The 25,267-nt window shown below is 34.8% G+C and overlaps 2 protein-coding genes and 1 pseudogene across 3 annotated transcripts; 1 reads left to right on the forward strand and 2 right to left on the reverse strand.

Annotated features, from left to right (window-relative positions):
* The first annotated feature begins 2,833 nt into the window (after positions 1 to 2,833).
* On the forward strand, positions 2,834 to 4,124 carry LOC111021031 (GATA transcription factor 4). The gene is made up of 2 exons (XM_022297863.2): positions 2,834 to 3,241; positions 3,322 to 4,124. The coding sequence occupies exons 1-2, from the start codon at positions 2,933 to 2,935 to the stop codon at positions 3,919 to 3,921; spliced, it is 909 nt and encodes a 302-aa protein (XP_022153555.2). The 5' UTR covers positions 2,834 to 2,932; the 3' UTR covers positions 3,922 to 4,124.
* A 4,334-nt stretch (positions 4,125 to 8,458) lies between these two features.
* LOC111021039 (uncharacterized) lies at positions 8,459 to 12,217 on the reverse strand (annotated as a pseudogene). Its single transcript, XR_015792646.1, has 3 exons — positions 11,607 to 12,217; positions 10,202 to 10,617; positions 8,459 to 9,722 (listed from the first exon to the last, which is right to left on the reverse strand). The product of XR_015792646.1 is annotated as an uncharacterized LOC111021039 (transcript).
* Positions 12,218 to 16,245: 4,028 nt separating this feature from the next.
* LOC111021038 (uncharacterized) lies at positions 16,246 to 19,000 on the reverse strand. Its single transcript, XM_022297875.2, has 3 exons — positions 18,376 to 19,000; positions 17,758 to 18,176; positions 16,246 to 17,533 (listed from the first exon to the last, which is right to left on the reverse strand). The coding sequence occupies exons 1-3, from the start codon at positions 18,821 to 18,823 to the stop codon at positions 16,370 to 16,372; spliced, it is 2,031 nt and encodes a 676-aa protein (XP_022153567.1). The 5' UTR covers positions 18,824 to 19,000; the 3' UTR covers positions 16,246 to 16,369.
* Between the last annotated feature and the right edge of the window lie 6,267 nt (positions 19,001 to 25,267).

Here is a 25,267-nt window from a genome sequence, read left to right on the forward strand (position 1 = left end):
TTACTCAAAGTGTATTTTTTAAACATTTATGAAAAGTTAGGTGTAGGATTGAAATTTTTTAAACGGACATTTTTTTTAACAAATAGCAAAATTTATGGACAGATATAATATATATTTTGTAATTAAACCTTATAACTAAAATATTTTGGAAAAAAAGAAAAAAGAAGTGCTTAGAGTTTGGAGTGGTATTTAGCACGTGCCTTGACATGGCCTAGACATTGCACGTGTGAGAGGCATCAAAGAAAGGTAATTCGAAATTGGCCCCTACGATTGATTCCCACCTCAACTCGGCCCTTCAAAGTTGACAATCACCTTATCAAATCCAAAAATTAAAAATTAATTAAAAATAAATAAAAAGAGAAAAGAAAACGAACCTGAGGAATCTCACATGATCCCTGACACATTCCCACCTCCGTCACGTGCTTCTCAAACCCTACTACTCCCTTCAGAAAAGCCTACAATTTTCTAAAGTCTAACCTAAATAGATTTCCTCTTAATCTAATCAAATTAAACACAATATTTTATTCATCCTCATAAGCTTTTCCATATATATATTTTTATTTAAAACCTCATAATAGATTTATAAATTTTAAAAGTTATCTGTCTAGTTTGTATACTTAAAAAAAAAAACACTTAAAGTTGTCTGTCTCATTTGTATACTTTGAAATTCTTTTTTTTTTAACATGTTAAGTAGAACCATTATCATCTCTTTAACATATTTTTTCTCTCTAAAATTTTCCTATTTAATTTATATTTATTTGTTCGCATAAATAGTGCATAAATTTTTATTTATAGTCGTGTATTGGTAGGAGTACTCCAAAGGAAAGTTAAATAGCCAATATTTTAAGTCTCACTCTACATATTTATCATTTTGTTGATAGATATCTTAAAACTGAACCTATCACTCGAAGTAGACAATTGAAAAAAAAAAAGAGTAAGAGTTAGATTATTAAAAAGATTTTTTTTGAAGAGTTATTATTAAAAAGATTTAATATGTTGCTTTTAAAAAAACAAGATAGGTTACGAGCCACTTTAGTTTGTCAAGCTATCATATTTTCTTCTACTATATGTGCCGTCGTCACGTCATGCTAAATCAATCAATATATTTGTTCAACAAATATTTTATGTCATTATTTAAATTAGCGACATTAAAAACATAAATTTTATATAATCACGTGTAGAGTTAGGATGGAAACCTTTTAAATTTAGGAATTAAATAGATACATTATTAAGGGGTAGAATTAAACTTGTTAAGAATTAAAAAAAAAAGATTAGAACTTAAAAAAAATTGAAAATGGAATATTTGTTAACTGTTTTTTTCCGTTCAACAAAATGTAGATACAAATCTTATATCTTTTGATCGAGAATATATAACAGTTGAATTATACCGAGGTGGTAATTATTCCCGTTTTTTTTATTTACTCCAATGAATTAAGTACTAATTTAACATTATCCTTAATCTTTAATCCAAGCCGTTAAAATTGACAAAGTTGAGCTGTCACCATCGTGCTGAAACGTGGGTTCGGGAATATAATTACAGGTTAAAGATAGTCATGATTGGCCAACACCCAAACAATAATATAATCATATATATTAATTTATATTAGAATCAGAAAATTTAAAAGAATATTAATAATCACTTATCCCAAGAAAAAAGATTATTAGTTGCAGAGGAATCGTCTGTAAATTTGGACCTTTTTTTAAGTACCTGTAAATTTGGACATTATTTCAGCTAATTAGTCGCTTCGACATAATCTGCAACATCCATTTCTTTAGGGTTTTCATATTTCAATTTCAATACCTTTTCTTTTTCTTTTTTTTTTTTTTGAGGATAAATACCTCTTCTTAAGTATTATTTTTATTAAATTATTATTGGAGTCTCATGTTTGTATTTGATTTCAACAAAGGCAAGGTGGAAATATTTATTTTCAAATAAAAAAGTCTGTGTAAAAATTAAAATTTTAAAGTTTTTTCTCACTAATTTTTCTTATTTTAATTTCTAGAATATATATATATATATATTTATATAGAAATTACATAAATAGTATAAAATAAATAACGTATTTTTAAATTTAGTATGTATTATATTTAAAAATCTTACGAGATATAAATCTTACAATCAAATTGATAACTTTTTAAAAGTATAAGTATCGAATAAGTACCGAAAAAATACGTTTTGAAAGTACAATGATCAAAGTGAAAAAAAATTAAACAATATAAATAATAAAATGAACAAAGTAAAAAATATATTGACCAAAATGATATTTAAACCCATTTATGCTATAGATTTTTTTTTTCTCCCCAATCATATTCCTCACTTTTTTCAGAACATTTTTCTTTACCATTACGATCTACAAAGGACTAACAGTTTTCTTACATGGCTTAATTTTTCAAATGTGGCAGAAAAAACTATTTAGTTCATGGTTTTAATACAAGCATAAATTTCAAAATTAAAAAAAATCTTTATGAAATGAACCTAAAATATAAGACAAGAAAATAGATACCTTAAAATAGACACATTATTTGGGGCCCTCCCCATGGATGTGTTAGTCCTAAAAAAAGACTAGTTCTATTAAATTACTCAAAGTAAATAAATAGAAATAAATTATTATATGAAAAAAAAAAAGAAAAAAAAAACAGAGACAGAAGACATCACAGTTGTGTTGAATTAAAACAGCCCTAGTTGCCCAAAAAGGAAAAAAAAAAGGAAAAATAATAATTAAATTAAAAACAACTTTACAGAACTTGCCCGTCACTTGCCCTTTATTAAATTCATATTTATCTGCATGCATAAAAGATGCCCCAAACTTTTCGTATTTGCACTTACGCCCCTCCCCTGCCTTCTCAAAAACCCCATTCCACTCCTACCCTTCTCCCTCATCCACGCTCTCCGGTAACTCAAATTACTCTCAATTACGTGTACTCTACGTCAATGGAGGTGCCGGAGTATCTTGACGGCGGCTACTACGGTACCGGAGCCGGTCAATTTTCGCCGGAGATGCAGAAATCCGCCGCCGACCACTTCGCTGTCGACGAATATCTCTTGGACTTCTCGAATGAAGATGTGGCAATGACCAGCGGTTTCTTCGATAATGTCGCCGGAAATTCAAGTGATTCATCGACGGTTACTGCGGTTGAGAGCTGCAATTCCTCGGTCTCCGGCGGCGACAATCGGCTGTCGGGGAATTTTGGCTCCGGGAGCTTGTGTGAAGCTCAATTCTCGAGCGAGCTCTGCATTCCGGTACTGAAAAACTTTTCAATTGAAGAAAAAATTGGAGTAATTCTAAGAAATAATGTTGGATTGTAAATTTCTTTTTTCAGTGCGACGATTTGGCCGAGCTCGAATGGCTCTCGAATTTCGTGGAAGATTCATTTTCGACGGAGGAGATTGATAAGAATCTTCACGCGGTTCGCTTCCCGCCTACGACGTCGTCGTCCGTTCACGGAAGTGCGAAAACGACATCGTTTTTCCAGGACGAAGCGCTGGCTCTCCCCGGCAAGGCCCGCAGCAAGCGCTCACGCGCTTCTCCATGCGACTGGTCGACGCGCCTCCTCCATATGGCAGCTCCGGCGAAAACGAAGGGAGAGAGTTCGAACGCCGAAACGTCGTGCCGGAAGTGCCTGCATTGCGCGGCGGAGAAGACGCCGCAGTGGCGGACTGGGCCCATGGGCCCGAAAACGCTGTGCAACGCTTGTGGGGTCCGGTACAAGTCGGGTCGGCTCGTACCCGAATACCGACCCGCGGCGAGCCCGACATTCGTGTCGACGAAGCACTCGAATTCCCACCGGAAGGTGATGGAGCTCCGACGGCAGAAGGAGGAGCAGTTTCTGAGTGAAAGTTCAATATTCGGGAGATCGAACGGCTGTAATGAGTTCTTGATCCACCGTCGCAACGGCGGTGATTTCAGTCACATGATGTAGAATTTTGCCGTAAAAAAAGGGGATAGAAGACAGAAGAGGAAAAAGCTATAAAAAGAATTAAATAGATTCTGTACTTTTTTTAACCTTTCCATCAGTAAAAAAACCTTTGGAATTGAGAGAGGATAATGATTATGGTAGGGACTGAATGAATGTACGGACTGTTTTCATGATAAAATTATATTGGATGAAAAATCTTCTTTCTACTTTTGCTTGATAAAAGAGTGGCGAGGGGACCCCATTTCCAATTTTCCATGTTCAATAAAGCCATCACTTCACTTGTGCCCTTGTGGGTTTTACTGGAAAACACTACCAAAAAAATGGCTAAAAAAAAGGATTTACTTTTTTGAAGTTTAAAGTTTTCAGTGCGAAACAATTATTTATTTATTTATATGGTATATAGAAATGGACCAATAAAAATATGCCATATAAGATGAGTTAGTAAGTAGGAGTTTACAGCGATGGATGTGGAGCAAGTATTATTCTTTGAAATATAAATTCTTTTGTTTGAAACTTGAGCATGTATATGTAATAAGTTGACCTAAAGCATGATGTAACATACTATTGTGTTCTCATGTTGTCATAGTCGATGATACTAGGTATTGTGTTATTCACTGTTGTCACATCCAACAAATGACTTGATTGGGGGTAGGGCTTGTTATTGAGGTTTTTGAGAGATAAGACACAACTAGCTTCGGCAAAATATGGGTAGGTATTTGTCTTAGCTTGAGCTAGATCCTAAGCATCTAGTCTCATTTTAAGTCCAATCACAAGATACGACTCGTCTTGACATCTCATTTTAGGTAGATTAATTACGACTCATTTAGGTTAAATGAATTTTTTTTTGTCTCTCTTCGTTCAATTTACGACCTACTTAGCTAGGCTAAGTAAATTTTTAGTCTTACCTTAGTCGAGCTGCGTCTAACTTAATTAGGTAGTTTTTCAAGTCTCACTTGATCATTATACTACTTCTCGTCTCCCGTCCAACTATAGGTACATGAATTATATTTAATGAAACTTTTGAAGTATGGCTTGGTATAACTACTTACATGATACCACTTTGGCAATGACACACTAGTCCGAAAATTGCTATTAACGTAAATTGATTTTTATTTTGATTATCAAACCTTACAAAAGCACAATTGAGAATAATGGAGAATTAAAACCCAAAAATGTGTCCTTCCTAAATCAAATATTAGACAAATAAATATCCTTCACTATAATTAATCAACTCAAAATAATATGAACTCTTCGTGTACAGAATTGTATAGTCAAATCACGCTCATATTAATTAATTAACACCCTCAAAATTAATTAATACTTTAGATTGTCCTTGTCAAAGACCCATTGATCACATGAAGCTAATTAAGAAAAAAAGAAACCAAATATTTTTCAAAAAGGAAAAATAAAATTGAGACTTCTATAATGAATAAGGTTGAAGTTGTAAAATAGCTTACGCCATATCACATGACACATGTGAAGGATGATTAATAAATAAAAGAAATTAATCAAATAATTAATTATGGAAAAGAATTGGAGGTAACGCTCACATTGAGGAATGTTACCCTTGTCCACCCGATCCTCGACAATGTCCTATCCATGGGTCCCCTCTCCTTTCTATAATGCATTTTGATTCTTTTTTTCTTGTTTTTTAAGAATCTAAATAATATATCAATTTTGCATAAAAATTAAGAGTGATTACCAAAAACAAGTACAACTAATTGCAAATAGCAACAATATTTTGAATTAAAAAAAAAACCAGCCAAAACCCACTAATGCAAAACACTAAAATAACCTTGCAACCTTATTAATCTATCTGATATATGAAAGTAATAATTTCTTTTTAAATGTATAAATAAGAGTGCCTTTTTTTTAATTTTTTTTTACAAACAATTATAGTTTTATTGCTATATTTGCGAATATGACAATGTGAATTGCGATCATTGAGATTTTCGTCTTAACATCATTTAACTAGGTCAAAAAACGTTAGTATACAGTAACTTCCTTATGTTCTTTTGTTTGGACTATTATAATATTCTTAAACAAATGTAACAATAATTACAGATGACTCCTTGGTCCAAAATGTTACAGGATTAAACTGTTGTCTCATGAGATTAATTACAAAAATGAGAGTATTTAATCGAATTAACTTAAAATTGCAACAATTTTCTCCATAAAAGATTAATAAGAGACAATACAATTTAAAATCAGTAGAAATGTCAAAATTTAAACTTAATGCGACCAGAAAAGGTAAAAGTTTAAAGTGTAGGGACCAAAATAACATTTTAAAAGTATTGAGACTAAAATGATGGAAGTGGTGAAATTGCAAAAATCAAAATAATATTTAATAAAAAAATTTATGGGTATGATATGAGACCCACATGAATATGTGCATGTCATGTGTTAGGAAAAGCTAAAAAAGCAGCAGTAAATGGGATGGCCCATTTATGCAATATATTAAAAGATGTCATAAATTAAATATCAACTGGTGTGCCTCTCTCTGCTAAAAAAAAAAAATGTCTACCCCTATATCCCCTAAGTACAGAATATAAGTACTATATATTATGATTTTGCATGCACATGACATGTGATTTAGTTTTAATTGGGTTAAATATTTCTTTTTAGTCCTACCTAATATTTGGGAGTTTTTTAAATTACATCATTATAAGTTCTTCTTCTTATAAAAAAACTACTGATATTTTAAAAGTTTTCAAGGTTTGATTTTCCAAAAATATTCAATATTCAATATGCAATAGTGGAATATATAATATTTGCTGTTCTATTAGATATCTATTTTGCCCCTCCTTGAATTAAACTTACAATTTGGCCCTACCTAAATAAATAATAATAATAACAAAATCCACCCTGCCCAATTACTATAGAGACAAGGAAAGTTCCTTTTGTCAAAACGTGATTTGGAGATGAATAATATTTCAGATGTTCATTAAATTTTTAATAAGAAAAACAAGAAGAAATATATATTTTTATATTTTTGTTTATTTACCCATTTTTATAAAATTAAAAAACTGTCAAATTTTTATGTATTTATTTATTTTTTTTTAGAACATGTGGGTTGAGGGATCAAACTCTCAACTTCATGGTTTGAGGTATATGTCAATTCGTTTTGTCAAATTTTTATTGATAGGCAAAATAACGACTAAGAGATTTGACAACTTTTTAGTAAAAGAGACTCAAATCTATCCAATTTCGAGGACACTATTGAATGAAATTTTGAAAAGAATAAGAAATATTCTTTATATATCGATCCTAATCTAGTCCTCATCTTCAAAATTTAGTTTAAGTTTAAATCTTAATTTGTGGAAAGAATATTAACTTTTACTCTTTAACCCTGTATAATTTTCGCTCTAAACTTTCACTTTCACCGGATTGAATTTTAGACTTATAAATGTGGTAACCTTTACCTTATGCTCGGTTTATCTAATTCATCAAATAATTTTTAACGGAAAGCATGGTAAAAAATCTTCTAAAATTTATTAATTTCTACCTAAAGACAAGCCTGGCACGAAATTAAGTTGTATTAATTAATGTACAAAATAAACCATTAAATACACCATAAAGGATAGAATTATATGGGGCAATACACCAAATGGAGCTTTTTCGGTTCAGGCAATGAAAACCCTCTTATATGGCCCGAACCAATCTAATTCTTCAAGTCCAAAAAGAATGTAAATTCTTTCTTTGGTATCTTCTCCACAGAGGCCTCAATACTGCAGACAGGCTTCAAGTTTGCTTTCGCTCTCCAGTCCAAAAACTAGTGTGTCTTTTGTCATCAGACCTGTTCCTGCATTGCCCCTTCACTAATGCTCTCGGGTCTCATCTCTTTTGTATTTTCCAAATTCAAACTGCTATTCCCAACTGCATTGGTGCTTTTATATTCGAGAATGCATCTACCAAACCCCCAAAGTGCCAACGTGACATCCTTTGGAGTAATACCTTTGGCTCTCTATCGTGGAATTTGTGGTTGCAATGCAACGACTACACTTTTTCGGAGACCAAAAGATCTCTGGGGTTTCTCTTTGGGGAGACATTACTATATATGCATCTGTTTGTTCTTCTAAATCTAACATATTTTGTAATTATTTTCTAGTTACCATTTGTCTCAACTGGAACGTCTTTATATAGGTATATCATGTTTGTATGTATGTTGTTAAGGATCCACGTTGAAAAGAGAAAATTGATCATTTATAATAAACATGAGCTAATTGTCAATTAATTTTGAGATGTAACCCATGAATATTAATATGGTATCAGAGTCCAAAAGATGAAATTCATGAATATTAATACCCTTATTGATATGGTACTCATTATAATTTTACATTGACCACGGTTAAAGAATTTACTTTATATTTTTTCTAAAAATACGAAGAGAAAAGAAGTCATTGCAGTTGTTGGAAATACTAGGCCCACTAAAGGCGAAAAAATAGAGAGTAAGTTGGTGAGAGAGATATCATAGAATGGATACCTTAACTTAATATTTGTACATGTTATTTATTGCTATATTAATATTTTTACCTGTTACTTATTTATTTACTTTTTTGCATCTATCAATTTATCAATAATTTAATAGAGTAGTCAGCACAATATAATATTGAGTGGGCAACCCCTTAGTATTTTCCTGAAATTGAAATTTATCTTAATTTAATATGGATGACCGCCTAGCATTTGAGAGCTGCACACGTCAGAATTAGAGGAAATTGAACAAGACCTTTTTATATGTTCGACATCCGCGTAAACTCCACCAGATTGATCATCAGTAGATTCTTCTTCGTCATTGCTGCCCACCGGAGCAACGACGCTCTTCTTTCTAGCTCTCTCTCTTCTCCACTTCAGCTTCCTCATCCAGTGTTTTATTAATTCCAATCCCAAATAAATGAATAGTGTTCCCATAATCCCTCCTACCACTGCCAATATCACATTAGGAAGCCAATTGGTTTTGTAATCCTGTGGCAAGGTTAGCCATGTCGCCGACGTGAAAGCAGTCGCCATGAACGCCAGAGAAACCCACATTACTTTATGAGTAATCATCAGAAGCCGTAGTAATAATCTTCTTTTGAAAGGGATGATGCTCACTAAAACCACCATAATGCAAAGAGATGTTGAGAGTGCGACACTGTTGCTTATTACAAACACCATGTAGCCTTTTGTTTTTCGAACACTGATTTCCCTATTTGCGGGCCGTCTTGGTGGACACCGCCGGGAGGGCTTATGCCACCAGTAAATGTAACTGTGCTGATCAAAGCTGCAACTAGAGTCATTGTGTTCCTCGCATTCTGCAGTGCCTCTTTATACATATCGTGTTGCCTCTGCCCCCGAGTACGGTGCCTGTCCATTTTACTCATTAGCAGTTTCCGCCGCTCCTGGCTGAGAAGCTTTTGTTTCCTCAACTTGTTTGAAGCTGACGTAGACCTAGACCCGTTTTTGTTCTCTTCCATGGGTTCATCACCCAATGATATTGTTTTTCCTTCAACTTCTTCGTTGTTGACTTGAATACTTGTTAAGACATTTTCCATCTCGACTTCCTTCTTTATATGATCATCTAAACAAACTTCATTGTGGAAGGAATAATGAATCTTTTGCTCTTCCTCGTTAGTTGGAGTAGTACTGGTCCAACTGATGAGTTCTCTTTTTCTCTTCCCACCAGCGTTTCTTAATATGTCTTCAAGAACTTGGAACTCATGAGTTCCCTTAACAGCGAGCTGGTCGAGCATGTCAAGTGGTGTCAACCCTTCGTTGTTTTGAGAATTTATGGGCATTCTCGTATTGTTGATCAAGTAGTCTACAAACTGCAACATTTTTTATTGAAGCAACGACATAAGAAATTAAACAACACTCCAAATTATACAAACGAAAAATGAAAAATATTAGATTAGATAAATTATTCCATTGAATGTCATCAAATGGACCACATAAAATGCCACTATTAAAATTTGACGAGTAGGAGAGATAAATGCAGAAAAAAATGTTTTTTTTTTATTATTTCTAATAAATCTAAGAATTGTTAAATTTTTAATGATGGTAGGCATGAAAATAAGTGTATATTAAGAAAGACTAGGAAAAACTTTTAATGGTGTCAAAACTTTTTTTTCCCTCCTACATTTACCTCTAATACTTGAATGAGAGGCCATCCTGATAAATAACATCTTGACTTCTATCACAGTTATGAACATTAAAAAAGTACGGGAACACAATTTTCTAAATTCCTTTCTCATCCATCCAACAACATAGAATTGATCTTAGAGGAAAGATATTGAAATTTTGTCACCTTGAGTCGTCCTCTTAGAACTGAAGCATGTAAAAGAGAGTTCCCATGAAGGTCAAGAGAATGGAAGATTTCAGTGTTGCGGAAAGTGTGAAGCAAGAAGAGAAAAGCATCGAACTGGTTGTATTGGATGGTAAGATAAACAATTGGGTCTCCCTGTTTGGTGCGGTACAGAAACGACAGCGGAGAAAGCTCCAAAAACTGTTCAAAAACCGCCACTTTCCCGTTCATGGCGGTGAAATGCAGCGGCAAATATCCAAAGTTGCTGAATTGCAGAGCCAGCTGTGGATGAAGACCTAACAGAAGTCTTGCCACGTCAGCATGGCCACTTAAGCAAGCCCTGTGTAGGCCATTAAATCCACTTTCGTCAACCCTGTTGACCACTTCTGGAAAGTTGGCCAATAATTCTTTCACAACACCTTCAAAACACGAACCCGGCTAGTTAAAGTTCACCTCGTGGTTCGAGTAAAATTGAACTTGCGAGCAATTCTAGATTAAATTCTGACCTATTTGATAAAGGACTAAATTTACTCATCTGAGATTCAATAATGATTCAACAATGGTATCCAAAAGTAGCTGCTCCCGGTTTTGAACCCAAACAAGCATTTATAATTTTGACTTAGACACATTTTAAATGAAAATAGACACTCGTCTTGTCCAGGACCACTCAAAAATTGACTGCTCTTATCTTTTAAAAAATAAAAATATCACTATTAAGCACTCCTCCGTACTCGTTATGACTTTAATAGTAGTATCAACTAAAGATGAATATTAACTAGTAAGCAGGTTAAGTATTATTAATTTTTAAATTAAAAAAGAAAGATGAGAAAAAACTTATCCCGCTCACCACCCTTATATTTTTGACAAGTACGACAAAAAGATTTGAGAAGTGAAGCAAAAATAAGCCATTGAAGAAAAGTTTTTGGATTGGTGGGAAATTTTATCTATAATTCTGCAGAAAAATGCATAGACCCTCAAGGTTGAACACCCATTTCTATGCTCGCTACCATTGAAAATGACAACTTATCATCTTTTTAAAAAACTTTCAATTTTTGCATTTGTCTCTTAACAAAATATTTAATTTAAATATGCACCGGTCAGTGAGTATCTATTTCTATTACTTACCACAAATTGACAGTTAATTATTTAAAAATAAAAAATTTCTATTTTTACATTTCTTTCTGTTATTTGTCAATTTTTTAATCAAACTAAGTATTTAATTTCTCTCTCTTATTTTCTTAAAAGTTTAATGATGGTATAATTAATTAGTGGGAGAGAGTTTTAAATCAAAATTGAGAAATCAGAACCTAGTTGAAATTTAATAAAATAAAGACTAAATAAAAGAAAAAAAAAAGAATCAAAATTTGGATTCTGAAAAGAAACTAATGAAATATAAGGACGGACGGACCTAGGTGTCCTCTTGAGGCAGCTTCAAAAAAGCAAGCCGGATCCACTCCGTCGCCGTCGCCGTCGTCCAAATTCTGAAACCACTGCTGACCGGAAAGGATCTTGACGACGTCAGCGTGGCCACGACTGCAGGCGACGAACAGCGAGGACTGATTTTGATGGTTCAGTTTAAGACTGGCCCATGGATCCGTCTCCAGAAGCAGCAACAAGATTCCGGCGTGTCCTTCCCGGCAAGCTTCATGAAAAGGAGTCTCCAGCTTCAGATTCTCCGCCGCCGCACTTTCCGGCCACACCCTTATAATCTCCTTCACCAGCTCCACGTGCCCGTGCCTCGCCGCCACGTGCAGCGCCGTGTTCCCCGTCGGCTTCGATCTCTGCCTCAGAATTCCGGCGTTTTTGCCGACGAGATTCCTGAAACTCTCCATGTCGTTCCATCTCACTGCGCAGAGAAGCCTTGAATCCATGAGAAGAAGATGAACGACCAGAGCTACTTTTTAATTATCTGATTAATTCATACTTATTGTCTTCCATTTAATGATTACGCGTCTTGACCTGAGAGTCAACTGTCAAAAGAAATGAAATGAGGCATGAATGAGTCAAGAATCAACCACGTAATTTCTATAATAATGCTAATGTTCCAATGTTCAGTTTCCCATGCATCACATCAAAAAGAAAAAGGAAAAATCTTTTTCATTTCTATTTTCATATGAATCTAAGATGGTATTAATGAAATTAAATCTTTTACCTTTCAAAAAAACCAAATAATTGTAAATGCAAATTGAAATTAAAATAAAATCATTCGACATAAATCTAAAAGTCTAAAATTAGAAAATTTTAGACATTTGATTATCTCTATAATAAAAAAATGTCAACTTTACTGTCAATCCAACACGAAGAGGCCCAAAACATGGAGAGGCCCTCGGTAGGCTTGCGACTCTCATATACCTCTAATACGAGTTTCTAATGTATGTTATTGATATACATGTTATTGGTATGTGTTGATCTTCCTTATTAGCTTACCTTTGATCTAGCTTATTTATATACTTATGATATGTGAGTGCTGATACATCACTGATATATGTTTGACGTATGTTATTGATATACTTCTGATGAGCGTTTGATATATATTTGTGATGCTACGAGTCTCTAATATACCTCTGATATGTGTCTCTGATAAGTATATAAAATAATTTTGAAAATAAAAAAAAATAATTAGAAGAAGGTTATATTTATTAGTGGCATTTGCAATCATGGCAAAAAAAAAAAAAAAAAATTTAGCATCTACTTTTAGTTATGCACAAGTAGCCAAACAAAAAGGCCAAATATATATGTATACACGCACACTTTAACAGAAGAATGTAATTTGGTATTCTCTAAAAAAGAAAAACAGCAAATTTAGCACATAGAACAGCATGCAAAGGCCGAATATATATATATAAAATATATATAAATATTTTACTCCAAGAGAAGAATGTAATAGGGTATTCTCTATATTACTTCTTTTTTGATATTGTATACTTATCTCTAATCAATAATATACTTACTAATACTGACAGATGGATGAATAAGAACATGAGAGAATATCCAGGAGAAGCAAATGAAGGAGTAGAAGAAGAAGCAAATGAAAAGACAAAAATGATGATTATTTTGAGATGGCAGGGAGAGGTGGAAGAATATTATTTTTATTAATTATTTACTCATATGATACCAAAGTTATCAATTAATTATTTGTCAAAGCGAGCATAGCTTAATGGTAATTGACATATACTTCCAACCAAGAGATTGAGATAGCGACATGCACCGACGTGTTAAGGATCCTACATTAAAAAGATAATAGATCTGAAAAGAGTTTATAATATAATCAGATTAATCCTTTCATTACCAATTGATCTTGGAATGTTACCCATCAATACGTAATTATGCCAGAATTGTGAATGAGGTGAGCCACAGTTGAGTTGAGAATGAAAACTCAAAAGAAACCTGGCCACTTGAAAGAAGCCTTGTGCAAACCACAAAATCAACAAGAATTTGGTTTCGGTTCTTCGACGTTGATATCTCTTGCGAACACCTGTACACAAAGAGAATTGCACATCTGTGTGATGCTAAACCCAACACGTTGATGCTTAAATCAACAATTAGTTTTGTTGAGAGTAGCAAAAATATAGTTGTGAAAGCCTAACTCATGCTCATGTCTCCCCTCTTAGGTTTGAGTGGATCGGGTTGACCGAGCCTGATCGGTTCCGGTTCGGTTGAGTTCGTTCTTTTGTTCAAATGCATCCAATTCTAGGTTAGCTCTCTACTCAGGATGTATGGGCTGAGCGCCTGTGGTACGGAAGAAAGGGGAATAAGCACACTTGGAGAGCGTAGTACAACGGAGAGTTGTATGCAGCGTTCGGGAAGGATGAATCCTTAGAAGGAAAACCCACTGAACTTTCCTTCCCTCAGCGGGCAACAACACTGGCTCGGCTGGCCTGCCAGAGGTAGTGGGAATTCTCCTGTTCCTTGGTCAAAGACTTGGTTGGATATAGGATCTACTCCACGAGGAGTGGTACGGCTTACTTTCGGCTCGTTCTTCGAGCCCTGCTTCTCCCTTCCCCTTCTCCAGGAAACCTCGAGCTCATATTGGTCATGAGTTGAGAATGGGAATTAAATTCTATGAGACCTAATTTCCCGTGTTCCTCAGTAGCTCAGTGGTAGAGCGATCAGCTGTTAACCGATTAGTCGTCGACTTTGCATCATCAAGTCGATGTTCAGTTTATTTTTTTGATTCGGAACTCTTAGTCGAGCTGATGATGGCACAACACAAGCCGCCATACCCTCGGAGGCTCCGGTTTGCCGCAAATCCACTTGGGTGTTCTTCTGTCGTGCGACCTGGTGGCTTATGTGCGACCTGTGGCCCACGCCTCCTATTTGTTCAGGACGGGCGACGTGAACTCTGATTCGATCCAGGTATTCAATCCCGCTGCTGAGATCTTCGAACGAGCTGTCTTTAGAGATTTTGATTGCATGCCCAAGGCAATGTACTTATGAGAGGACGAAATGGAAGAAAAGTAATGAAACCCACGATGGCTTCTAAATAACGTCCTTTGACTTTCTCAATAATAAAGCCTTTTACCTTTGTATTTGTTTGCCGCGCGATTGCTATTAGATTGTTTTTTTTTCTGATTTTCTGAGGCATAGGCGGGATAGAGATAGGGCTGAAAAGAAACTCTATAAGTTGAAATTTAGTACTTGTAACACTTGGACTGAAAATAGGCCAGCACTCACTATTCAGAAAATAACGAGATGCATGTAATAATCAAGGTTTTGATTCCAGAGTCAGATTGGGAACAAGGCTTTGACTTACATTCCGTCGCTCGGACTCGGAAAGTAATAACAAAAATGACTAACCCAATAGCTGATTCCGCAGCTGCCACCGTTGGAACCAATGAAGCAAATGATTGATCTGAACCTGCCCGGAGCAAGCCTCCCATAGAAGCAAGTGAAGTTGGTGAGCCATATGATGGACAACTATTTCCTCTTCGACTCAACTGTTAGTTAGTATCCCTTGGTTTCGGCCCTAAAAAATTGGTGGCCTACATCCATAACACTCCTTATCAGCACCGTGCGTTAGTTGACAAATGAATGTCCTCATTATTTTTGCCAGCCGATCTTGCCAAGACCACTCTTAGGAGTTAGGCCCATGTCTAAATTAAAGTGGAAAAATCAAGTTACTGTTATCGTGTGATCTTTCCTTTCCAAAACTTGGATATCTTTACTAAGCATTCTAAACCTGGAACTATGTTCAGACGACTTCCGCTCGTTGCATATCCTGCTCCATTATTGCTCGAATAGCATTTTCTGCTGCGATTTGAGTGGCAAATGGTGTCCCTCTTCTCATTTCTTGAATCCCGAAATAACTTTCTTTGGAGTCGTTCCTTATCCCATCCCCCGCCTTAGCAACAGTGAGCAAAGACGTGAGGAGGGGGAGTTGGCGGCAACGACATATAGTGAGATTTGTTGGGAGAAGAATTCATCAGCCCTCCCTTGTTCTCTGAATTTATCGGCATATTTACTTTGTTTATAAAGAATTCTACAAGCGGCAGCATTACAACTCATTTATAAGAATCGAATTAAAATCCCCCAGTTCAGAGCTCACCTCTCAATTGCTTTGCTCAAGGATCTCGCATCGATAGTGAACCTAACAATAATTTATAATATAACTGAGCTAATCCTTTTATTACCAATTGATTTTGGGATGTAATCCATATAAGAGTAGGTGAATGGGGTGAGTTCAAAAGAAACCTCGCTACCTCCACATGTGTTAGATATATGAATTAAATTTATCTAATCCATCAGTTTAAGTTTTTGGGTTAAATGATGATTTATTTATCCTTAACATGGTATCAGAACGGAAGATCCTGTGTTCGAACCCCTGCATTCTCTAAAGTGAGATGCAGCATTATGGAAGAAAAAAATCTATATAAATTGGGGATGACAACCAGATGGTACACGAGTTGGACATGCACTCCCATCTTCGTGGAAATTTTTAGTCTTGGTTCCTAGTGCATTCTCTAAAGTGATTTTGGCCCATAATCACTCCAGAAAAGAAACCATTATTTGGGAGATAGTTTCTAATAACTTGATTATTCTAAAATCACTTTCCAAATCAAACATTAATCATTAAAATTATAACTAAATAATAAAATAACTTTTTATTAAACATATTTTACAAAACTATTCAAAATTAAAGCACTCTAGATAAAATCACTCACAAACATGTATTTAGTATACGTGACCACCTCGACCTCTAGAGCTAGCAACATCGGAATTAGTTGAGAATGAATAGAGCTTTCTTAGATCACGTTGTTCTATGTCTGATTTAGCTTTATTAGATGATTGATCATCTGTGGATTGATGGTCGGAATTGCCGTCGAAATTATTGCTGGCCGAAATAGTTGGCTTCTCGACCCTCTCTCTTCTCCACTTGAGCTTTCTCATCCAATGCTTTACCAACTCTACTCCCAAATAAATGAAAAATGTTCCCATAGTTCCTCCCACTACCGCCAATATCACATTTGGAAGCCAATTTGTTTTGTAATCTTGTGGCAAGGTGAGCCATGTGGCCGATGTGAAAGCCATCGCCATGAACGCTAGAGACACCCACAACACTTTATGAGTAATCTTAAGAAGTCGTAGCAGTAATTTTCTTCTGAAAGGGATGATGCTCACTAAAACGATCATGATGGATAGAGATGTTGTCAATGCAATGCTGTTGCTTATTATGAATACCTTGTAGCCTTTCGTTTTGGCGAATACTGCTTTCCCAATAAGTGGACCGTCTTGGTGAATCCCGCCCGGGGGGTTTATGCCCACAGAAAACGTAATTGTAGCAATCAAAGTTGCAACTAAAGTAATCGTGTTTCTTGCATTTTGCAATGTCTCCTTATACATGTTGTGTTGCTTTTCTCGTTGAGAACGATACCCATCCATTTTGCTTACTAGCACTTTTCGTCGCTTTTGACTCAGATGCTTTTGCTTGTCCAAGTTGTTCGGAAGCACATACCCATATTTTTTCTCTGCTTGATCAACTTGTTCATCATGAGCATGGATAACATTATTGCTCCCCAAATTTTCATGCTCAATCTCTTCATCTTCCTTCTCGTCACGATCTAAGTCAATCTTTTGCAAACCATCCTCCTCCAACAAATTTGGATCCAAAGAATGAACCCATTCCCGAACCAATTCTCCTTTGTTGCTAGTTGGAATAGTCGAATTCGTAAGTTCTATTTTTCTCTTTCCGCCAGCGTTTCTTAACATATCTTCAAGAATTTTGAACTTCTTAGTGTCACTAGCAGCAAGGTTGTCTAGCATGTCAAGGGGTGTCAGCCCTTCTGAATTCTGACGATTTATCATCATTCTCATTTCATTGATCAAGAATTTTACAAACTGCAGCATTTTATTCAGAAAGACAAATCACGTCAGAAACATATTAGAAATTGTACGAGTTGATCTAATCATTTAGATATTTGGCTCTCCTGATTTACTAAAAGGAAAAGAAACAATAAGGTCGTTTCGTAAGATAATCGTTAAAATTTGTTAACATGTATCATTAATTCATGCTACTAGTCCATGACTAAAAAGCAAGTAGAAAAAGTGAGGATTTTTGTAACCTTTACTCGCCCAGACTCTGCTGCAACATGTAAAATAGTATTACCATCGAGGTCAACAGAATTGATGAGTGATCCTTCCTTCTCGGAACTTTGAGCGCAGTGGAGAAAAGTTTTGAATTGGTTGTGGCGAATGGTGAGATGAAGAATTGGAACTCCCTGTTTCGTATGATCGAAAAACGACAAACGACTGCGCTGCAAAAATACTTTAATAATCTGGGTTTTGCCGTTCATGGCAGCCAAGTGCAAGGGCGTATAGCCAGAGTATGTGAATTGGCGAGCCATAAAAGGATCACGACCCAACAGATACTCCACTACGTCCACGTGGCCGCTTAAACAAGCATTGTGCAGACCAGAAAAGCCATTCTCGTCCACCTTTCTGGCCGCTTTTGGGAACTTTTGTAATATCTGCTGAACCACGCCTGCACCCAACCATGTGCATCACCATTAATTCAACTAAATTTGCTTTGCCGTTTACAACAAAAGAGACTAAAACACGTACACATCCCCATGAGTTTGAAACGATATGAGAATTATATTAATTCTGTGTTAAAGAAGAATTAGTAAATAAGATGAATACAGTTCATTGAAATAGGTTTAAATGAAAAATAAATTTATTACCGAGGTGTCCTCGAGAAGTAGCCTCAAGAAAACCAGCCACACGGTCGAAGCTGGAGTGGTGGATCCGGCGATGATTCAGAAGGATATCGACAACCTCCACGTGACTTTTGGTGCAGGCCAAGAACAAGAGGTTCCGATTTTGACGGCCGATGAGTTCGGAACTGCCCCATGGCGAATCCAGCAGAACCCTCAAGATTTGGGCTTCTCCTTCCCTACAAGCTTCGTGGAATGGTGTCTCCTGCTTCAGATTCTCCACCTCTGCAGCTTCCGGCCACAGGCTCAGGATCTCCTTCACCAACTCCACGCGGCCGTGCCTCACCGCCAAGTGCAGCGCCGTGTTGCCCGTCTCTTCTGATATCTGCTTCACAATTTCAAAATTCTGGCGCACCAGCTTATTGAAACGCCTTTTCTGATTCCTTGTCACTGCCTGGAAAAGCCTTGGATCCATTCTCTTTTTTCTCCGATTTCTGGCGAGTTCTTCAAAACTAAATTATATTGGGGGAGTGGGAGAGATGAATCATACTTTCTCGGCTTTTATTATTACGCGCCTTACAAGTCAAACTAAGACCGCTGAATAAATAACAAAAATGCAACTGGTTCAAGTTTTTCTCCCTTTTTTTTTTCTTTTTCAATTTCAACCATATGAGAAGAACAAGCACATGGAGGAGGAGGATCTCCCTACATTGCTTACTGTGAGTCTTACGCGTGTTGAAGCTAATCTAAAATAGCTGGAGTAAAAGTATACTCTAGGACCCTGTTTACTTGGTAACTAATGGAATAAAAATCAATCATAATCAAATCAAATGAAATCAATCCGAACGTGAATGTTATTTGACGGTGTTTATAAAAAAATTTTATTCTTTTTTTATCATATTTACTAAATTATTTGGAATCAAAATCGATTACAAATGAGATATATGAAAATTATTAATATGTTCCTTTATTATTTTTAACTATTACAAATACAAAATTTTTTTAACTGTAATAATAATTAAATTTTAATTTATCTTATTGCTATATTATTGATAGTAAATATTTTTTACCATAACAAATTAATTAATATTAATAAATAATGAATAATTAAAATAAAATTACATCCACTAAAATACGTTTTTATTAGACCAATCATCATTTATAATAAATATTATAATAAAATAATAATAATGAATTTATTTTAAAAAATCTACTTATGTTAATTAATAATAACAAAATAAAATTAAAAAATTAAATATAAATTTATAATATTTTATAATAAAATCACATCAATTCATAAAAGTGGTATAAACTTTTATTAAAAGAAAAATTATCAGTAGTATAATGAGAAAGAAATAAAAAATTATAAAATAATTAAATAAAAAATTATGTGTCTCGTTAATGCATGAGAGACAAAGGATAAAAGTAGAAAAAATAATTACAATAAGGCCCTGTTTAGAATCGAAATAGGCATGAATCCAAATAAAAATTAATCGGAATCAAATCAATTGAATTGAGAACGTTATACTGTTGTTTACTAGAAATTTGTTTGAATTGGAATCAGAAATTCTTTGATGTTGTTTACTCAAATTTTCTGGAATCGGAATTGGAATCAGATATATAATAATTACTAGTATATCATTTTCTTCTTTTATAGCTAATTATAAATATATTTTTTTCTAATATTTTTTTATTACAATAATAATTTATTTTATTACTAATTTAGTGATAGTAAATATTTTATTATAACAATTTATTTAATATTAATAAATAATGAATAACTAAAATAAAATTACATCAACTAAAATAATTTATTATTAGAAACAAAATTATTTAATATAAAATATTATTAAATTTTATTACTTAATAATAATGAATTCTATTTTAAAAAATTTATTGATATTAATTAATATAACAAACTAAAATTTTAAAATTTTAAAAATTAAATAAATTTATAATATTTTATAATAAAATCATACCAACTAATAAAAATGGTATGATTTTTTATTCAAAATTATTAGTTATATAAATGAAAAAAAAGTATAAAACAATTAATTAAAAAGTTATAGGTATCTTTAATACATGAGAGAGAAATGGTAAAAGTAGAAAAGTACTTACAATAAATTGTTGGGAAATTGAAGACCTGAATAATTTTCTATTCTACAAATATCCAAACACAACCAAAATATATGAAAATAGAAGAAAACTGTAAAAGCACAAGAATAACGACACATCAAATTATACTGGTTCACCACTAACGGCTACGTCTAATCTTCCACTCATGTGGGTAATTCACTAATAATTGTTTAAGGATTAGCAAAAATATCCCCGTCCCAACAAAAGCTCTCTAGTTTTGAAAAACACTCACTAAACCCATTGGATACATCACTAAACCCATTGGATACAGAATCATTTTCAACACTGCCCACAACCACTCAAGTCTCTTTTATTTGAATTATGTACAAATGAAACCAAGACTCTATTTATAAAAGGCCAAACATTCTAATTATTATAGGAAACAATATTGTAATCTTTATAAGACAACAATATTCTACTCCGAGTAGGAATTGGTAATAATGTTGAAAAATCATTTTCTTCATAGAATATGAGTTTCCTGTTTAGGCTTCATAATCCCAACACAAATGTGTGGGCAAACGGAGTAAAGAATTGAAATGGGAGGTGCACCAGAAAAATCAGATTACCGTTTTTCAGAGAATGATAATAAAAAACCTACATGTTGGTAAACACTATAAAAGGAATGAAAAAACTGATCTCATTCCTTCATTTCCATTACTCTGAAGTAAACATGACCTTTTTTTTTTGAAATAGAACAAGCGTACAAAAATTACAGAAGGGAATCCAGACACTCTAACTCAAGTTGACTATTCAACTCCCTTGGCCAATCCTTAATCCAGATGCCATGATCTTGAAACCGAAGGGCTCTCTGAGCCAGCATGTGCACTACTCCGTTGCTGTCTCTTTTCGTGAAGCTGTAGGATGCTTGAATGACTGTATCCACCTCCATTTTGACAGTTTGAACAATATTTCTGATTTCTGACAAATCCTCCACATCATGAACGAAAATATTGAAGATTCGGGCAGAGTTCGTTTCCAGCTGCACTGGGCGAAGACCGATCTCCAACGCCAACCGCAGGCCATCCGAAGTTGTTAAGGCCTCTGTATCATCGATCGACTGAACATGCTCTAGGTATTTCGTAGCAGAAACCATCACTTGGCCTCTAAAATTTCTGGTTATGATCCCTAGACATGCATTACATTCAATAGGAGAGAAGGAAGCGTGAGTGTAGGGGAGGAATGTGACTACCTCTAAAATTTTAGGGAATACGTACCCACCATTTAATTCTCATTTGGTAAGCATATTGATCATTAATCTCTCAGAATAAACCGGGGCTAAATGTAGTTTACAAAATAGAAAATAAAACTACATGAAAATATCACTTTGGAAATGACACGCTAGTCGGAAGATGACTATTAACGTAAATTGACTTTTATTTTGATTATCAAACCTTTTACGAAAGCAACATTCGGGAATAATGGAGAATTAAAACCCAAAAATTGGGTCCTTCCTGAAGCAAATTAATACCCTCAAAATTAACTAACACTTTAGATTGTCCTTGTCAAGTCCCATTCACATGAAGCTAATTAAGGGAAAAAAAGACCAAAAATTTTCCAAAAAGGAAAATAAAAGATGAGAGTTTTATAATGAATAAGATTGAGGTTGTAAAATAGCTTACCCCATATCACACGACACGTGAGGGATGATAATTAAATGAAAGAAATTAATTAAATAATTAGTTTTGGAAGGTAATGTGTTGACATTTCTTATCCACGAAGCTGTTAAAAAAACCTAACAATCCGACGTATTTGATGAACCTAACTCAATTTAAGGATTGGATTGGGTTAGACTAAATCTCGATTCGAGTTGGATTGAGATTTTCTCAAATCGAGGGGATCAGGTTGAATCGCGAATTTGAGTCGACCCGACCCAAAATATACCTTATATGTATATATACATTTTTTTTAATTATAACTATATAATAATATCCTACTTTCCTTGTTAATAATAATAATAGTAATCGGAAGCGTTAAATTTTGTTTTAATCCTAACCAATCATTTCATTTAGGGTTTTATTTTTTTCCATTGTGAAATTGATACTGTAATCTGTTTTCCCAATTAATTAAAGAAAGACCTAGCAAAGAAAGCTAACAGAAATTTCAGGGCCTTTTTTTCTTAAATTAAATTGATTAAATATTAATCTTCCCCTATCATTGAAGTTGTTGGAGGGTAAAGATAATCAAAAGGACTCGTGGACCAATCATCTTAACCCGGAGAGAACTCGCCGACATGCCCCAGAATTGAGCTTAGACCAACCAAGTTGGAGAATTTTCTAAGTTCTACTCAACCAACTTGAGAACTAATACCGATACCGATCTAATTAGATCAAACAGTCCGTAACCATCACAACCTTCTGTTTGAACGTCCTCCTACTTGCCTATACAATTATCACCACTTCTTCAACTCAAAGTATACGATTGTCTCAAAGGGCAACTAACTGTACTCCTGCCATTACTTGCTTGAGAATCAAATTATTTGTCGTTCTCTTTGTTCAGGCCCTTCCTCGGAAAGCTCACTTCTTGTCTGCTCACCCAAGTTGACACGTGGCCGAGCTCAGAATTCTGGATTAATAGAGGTTCGGTTTTTCTTTATTATTATTATTATTTATTTTTCCAATTTCACTCCTAATTTTTTTTTCATTTCTGATGAATTGGAATGGTATCAATTAAGTTCTTCCGATCACTAAAGTTGTTAAGATGATTATGATATGGCGCCTAACTAATTATTAGACCGGTGAGAAAGAGGAACACAAACATGGAGAAAGAAAGTATTATTATTGTAAGCAATGTAGGAGACCCCTTCCTCCTCCTGGTGCTTGTTCTTCTGATATCGTTGAAACTGAAATTAAAAATATATATAAAATTGGAAAACTTGAACCAGCATTAATTATTGTTATTTAATCAGCCCTCGTAGTTTGACTTCTAAGGCGCATAATAATAATAATAAAAGCCCAGCAAGTATGATTCATCTCTGCCCCAGCCAGTCCCCCAGAATAAATTAGTTTTTAAGTTCAAAGTTGTGAAGAATTCGCCCGAATCAGAAAAAAAAAAAGAAAAGAAATAATGGATTCAAGGATTTTAATTCAGGCATTGACATGGAACCAAGAAGGGACTTAACAATGGGTTATAATAGACATGGACTACTCCTCTCATTGCCAATTGGTTTTGAGATGGAACCTCATGAATATTAATACTGGTTGGCGAGAATGTTAAAATTGTGAAGGAGATATCAGAAGAGACGGGGGACACGGTGCTGCACGTGGCGGCGAGGTACGGCCACGTCAACTTGGTGGAGAAGATTCTGAGGCTGTGGCCGGAAGCTGCGGCGGTGGAGAATCTGAATAAGGAGACTCCATTCCACGAAGCTTGTAGGGAAAAGGAGAAGCCCAAATCTTGATGCTTCTGCTGGAGACGAAAACATGGAGCAGTTCTGAGTTCATCAGCGATCAAAATCGGAACCTCTTGTTCTTGGCCTGCTCCCATGGCCACGTGGATGTTGTCAAGATCCTTCTGAATCAGCGCTGGATCCACCATTCCACCTTCGACCGTGCAGCTGGTTTTCTTGAGGCCGCTGCTGGAGGACACCTGGGTAAAAAATTTAATATTCCTCATTCTAAATTTTTTCATGCCTAAATAATTTCTCATTCTAAAAAGCTTATTTTTCTATCTCTATAATTTTTATGTCTATAATATTTATTACTATTTATCCCTCCAAAATTTCATTTCAACCTCTTAACGGTATTGTATTATTTGTTAATGACAACAGTGTTATCTCCAGGATGTTATGATATTGTCCGTTTTATACATAGTTTTTATGGCTTTGCTTTTGATTCCATAGACCTCATACTTAAAGAAGATAATTGTTTCTCTTATATATCCATAATCACTCATTTCCTTTATTAATGTAAAACTTTGTTTGTATCGTGTTGAGAATGGAGCCAAAATTAAAAGAAAGAATGAAGGTGGCTTAATGGGCTTAAATACTAAAGGCCCAATACATTATTTCTTCTTCATTAAGTTGGCAATTTTTTTTTTGTGAAAAAGCAAGTGTCTGCCGCCCACGATTTTAACAACCCCTAGAGAGAGAATTAAGTGTGAGAAAAATTTACAGAGAGCGTTCTTTGGCGAGAGGTTCTTCGTGAGGTTTCACAGAGAAGAAAAAACGTGAGTTCTGTAAGTTTTATTTCCACTGAAGAGTTTTAGAAGCTTGTAAGAGTGATTCGTGAGCATTTTTATTTGAGAGAAAAGTGAGAGAAATCATTCTAGAGCGTTTGTAAACTCTTGAAGATTCTCCTGGCATTTAATGGAACCTGCAACGGTAGCAGAGAACTGGACGTAGCCCACATTGGGTGAACCAGTATAAATGCGGTGTCGATTTCTCTTCCCTATATTTTATTGGAAAGCTATGGTTGAGAATGAGACAGGTCTGAAAATTAAAAGCTTGAGGTCAGATAATGGTGGTGAATATGTTGATGGGGAATTTAAAAAGTATTGTGAAGACAGTGGAATTGTGATGGTAAAGACTATTCCAGGGACACCACAGCAGAACAGTGTGGCAGAGAGGATGAACGAGACGCTGAATAAGCGTGCCAGGAGCATGAGATTACATGCGGGATTGCCTAAGATGTTCTGGGCAGAGGCAATCAACACTGCGACCTATCTGATCATAGGAGTCCGACCACATCACTAGACTTCAAATTGCCTGAAGAAGTTTGGAGCGGTAAACAGGTAAACTTTTCTCATTTAAAGGTTTTTGGCTGTGTATCTTACCTTCACATTGATG

This window comes from Momordica charantia, assembly GCF_013281855.1.
Source record: "Momordica charantia cultivar OHB3-1 chromosome 8 unlocalized genomic scaffold, Mcharantia_2.0 BLBB01000008.1, whole genome shotgun sequence".
Classification (NCBI taxonomy): Eukaryota; Viridiplantae; Streptophyta; class Magnoliopsida; order Cucurbitales; family Cucurbitaceae; genus Momordica; species Momordica charantia.

Bases quoted from the DNA above. Each gene is read 5' to 3' on its own strand.
- LOC111021031 (XM_022297863.2), top strand. From the start codon at position 2,933: ATGGAGGTGCCGGAGTATCTTGACGGCGGCTACTACGGTACCGGAGCC. The intron at 3,242-3,321 runs GTACTGAAAAAC...TTCTTTTTTCAG, and splicing joins CGAGCGAGCTCTGCATTCCG to TGCGACGATTTGGCCGAGCT.
- LOC111021038 (XM_022297875.2), bottom strand. From the start codon at position 18,823: ATGGATCCAAGGCTTTTCCAGGCAGTGACAAGGAATCAGAAAAGGCGT. The intron at 18,177-18,375 runs GTAATAAATTTA...GGTTGGGTGCAG, and splicing joins TACTTCTCGAGGACACCTCG to GCGTGGTTCAGCAGATATTA. The intron at 17,534-17,757 runs GTTACAAAAATC...AAAATGCTGCAG, and splicing joins CAGAGTCTGGGCGAGTAAAG to TTTGTAAAATTCTTGATCAA.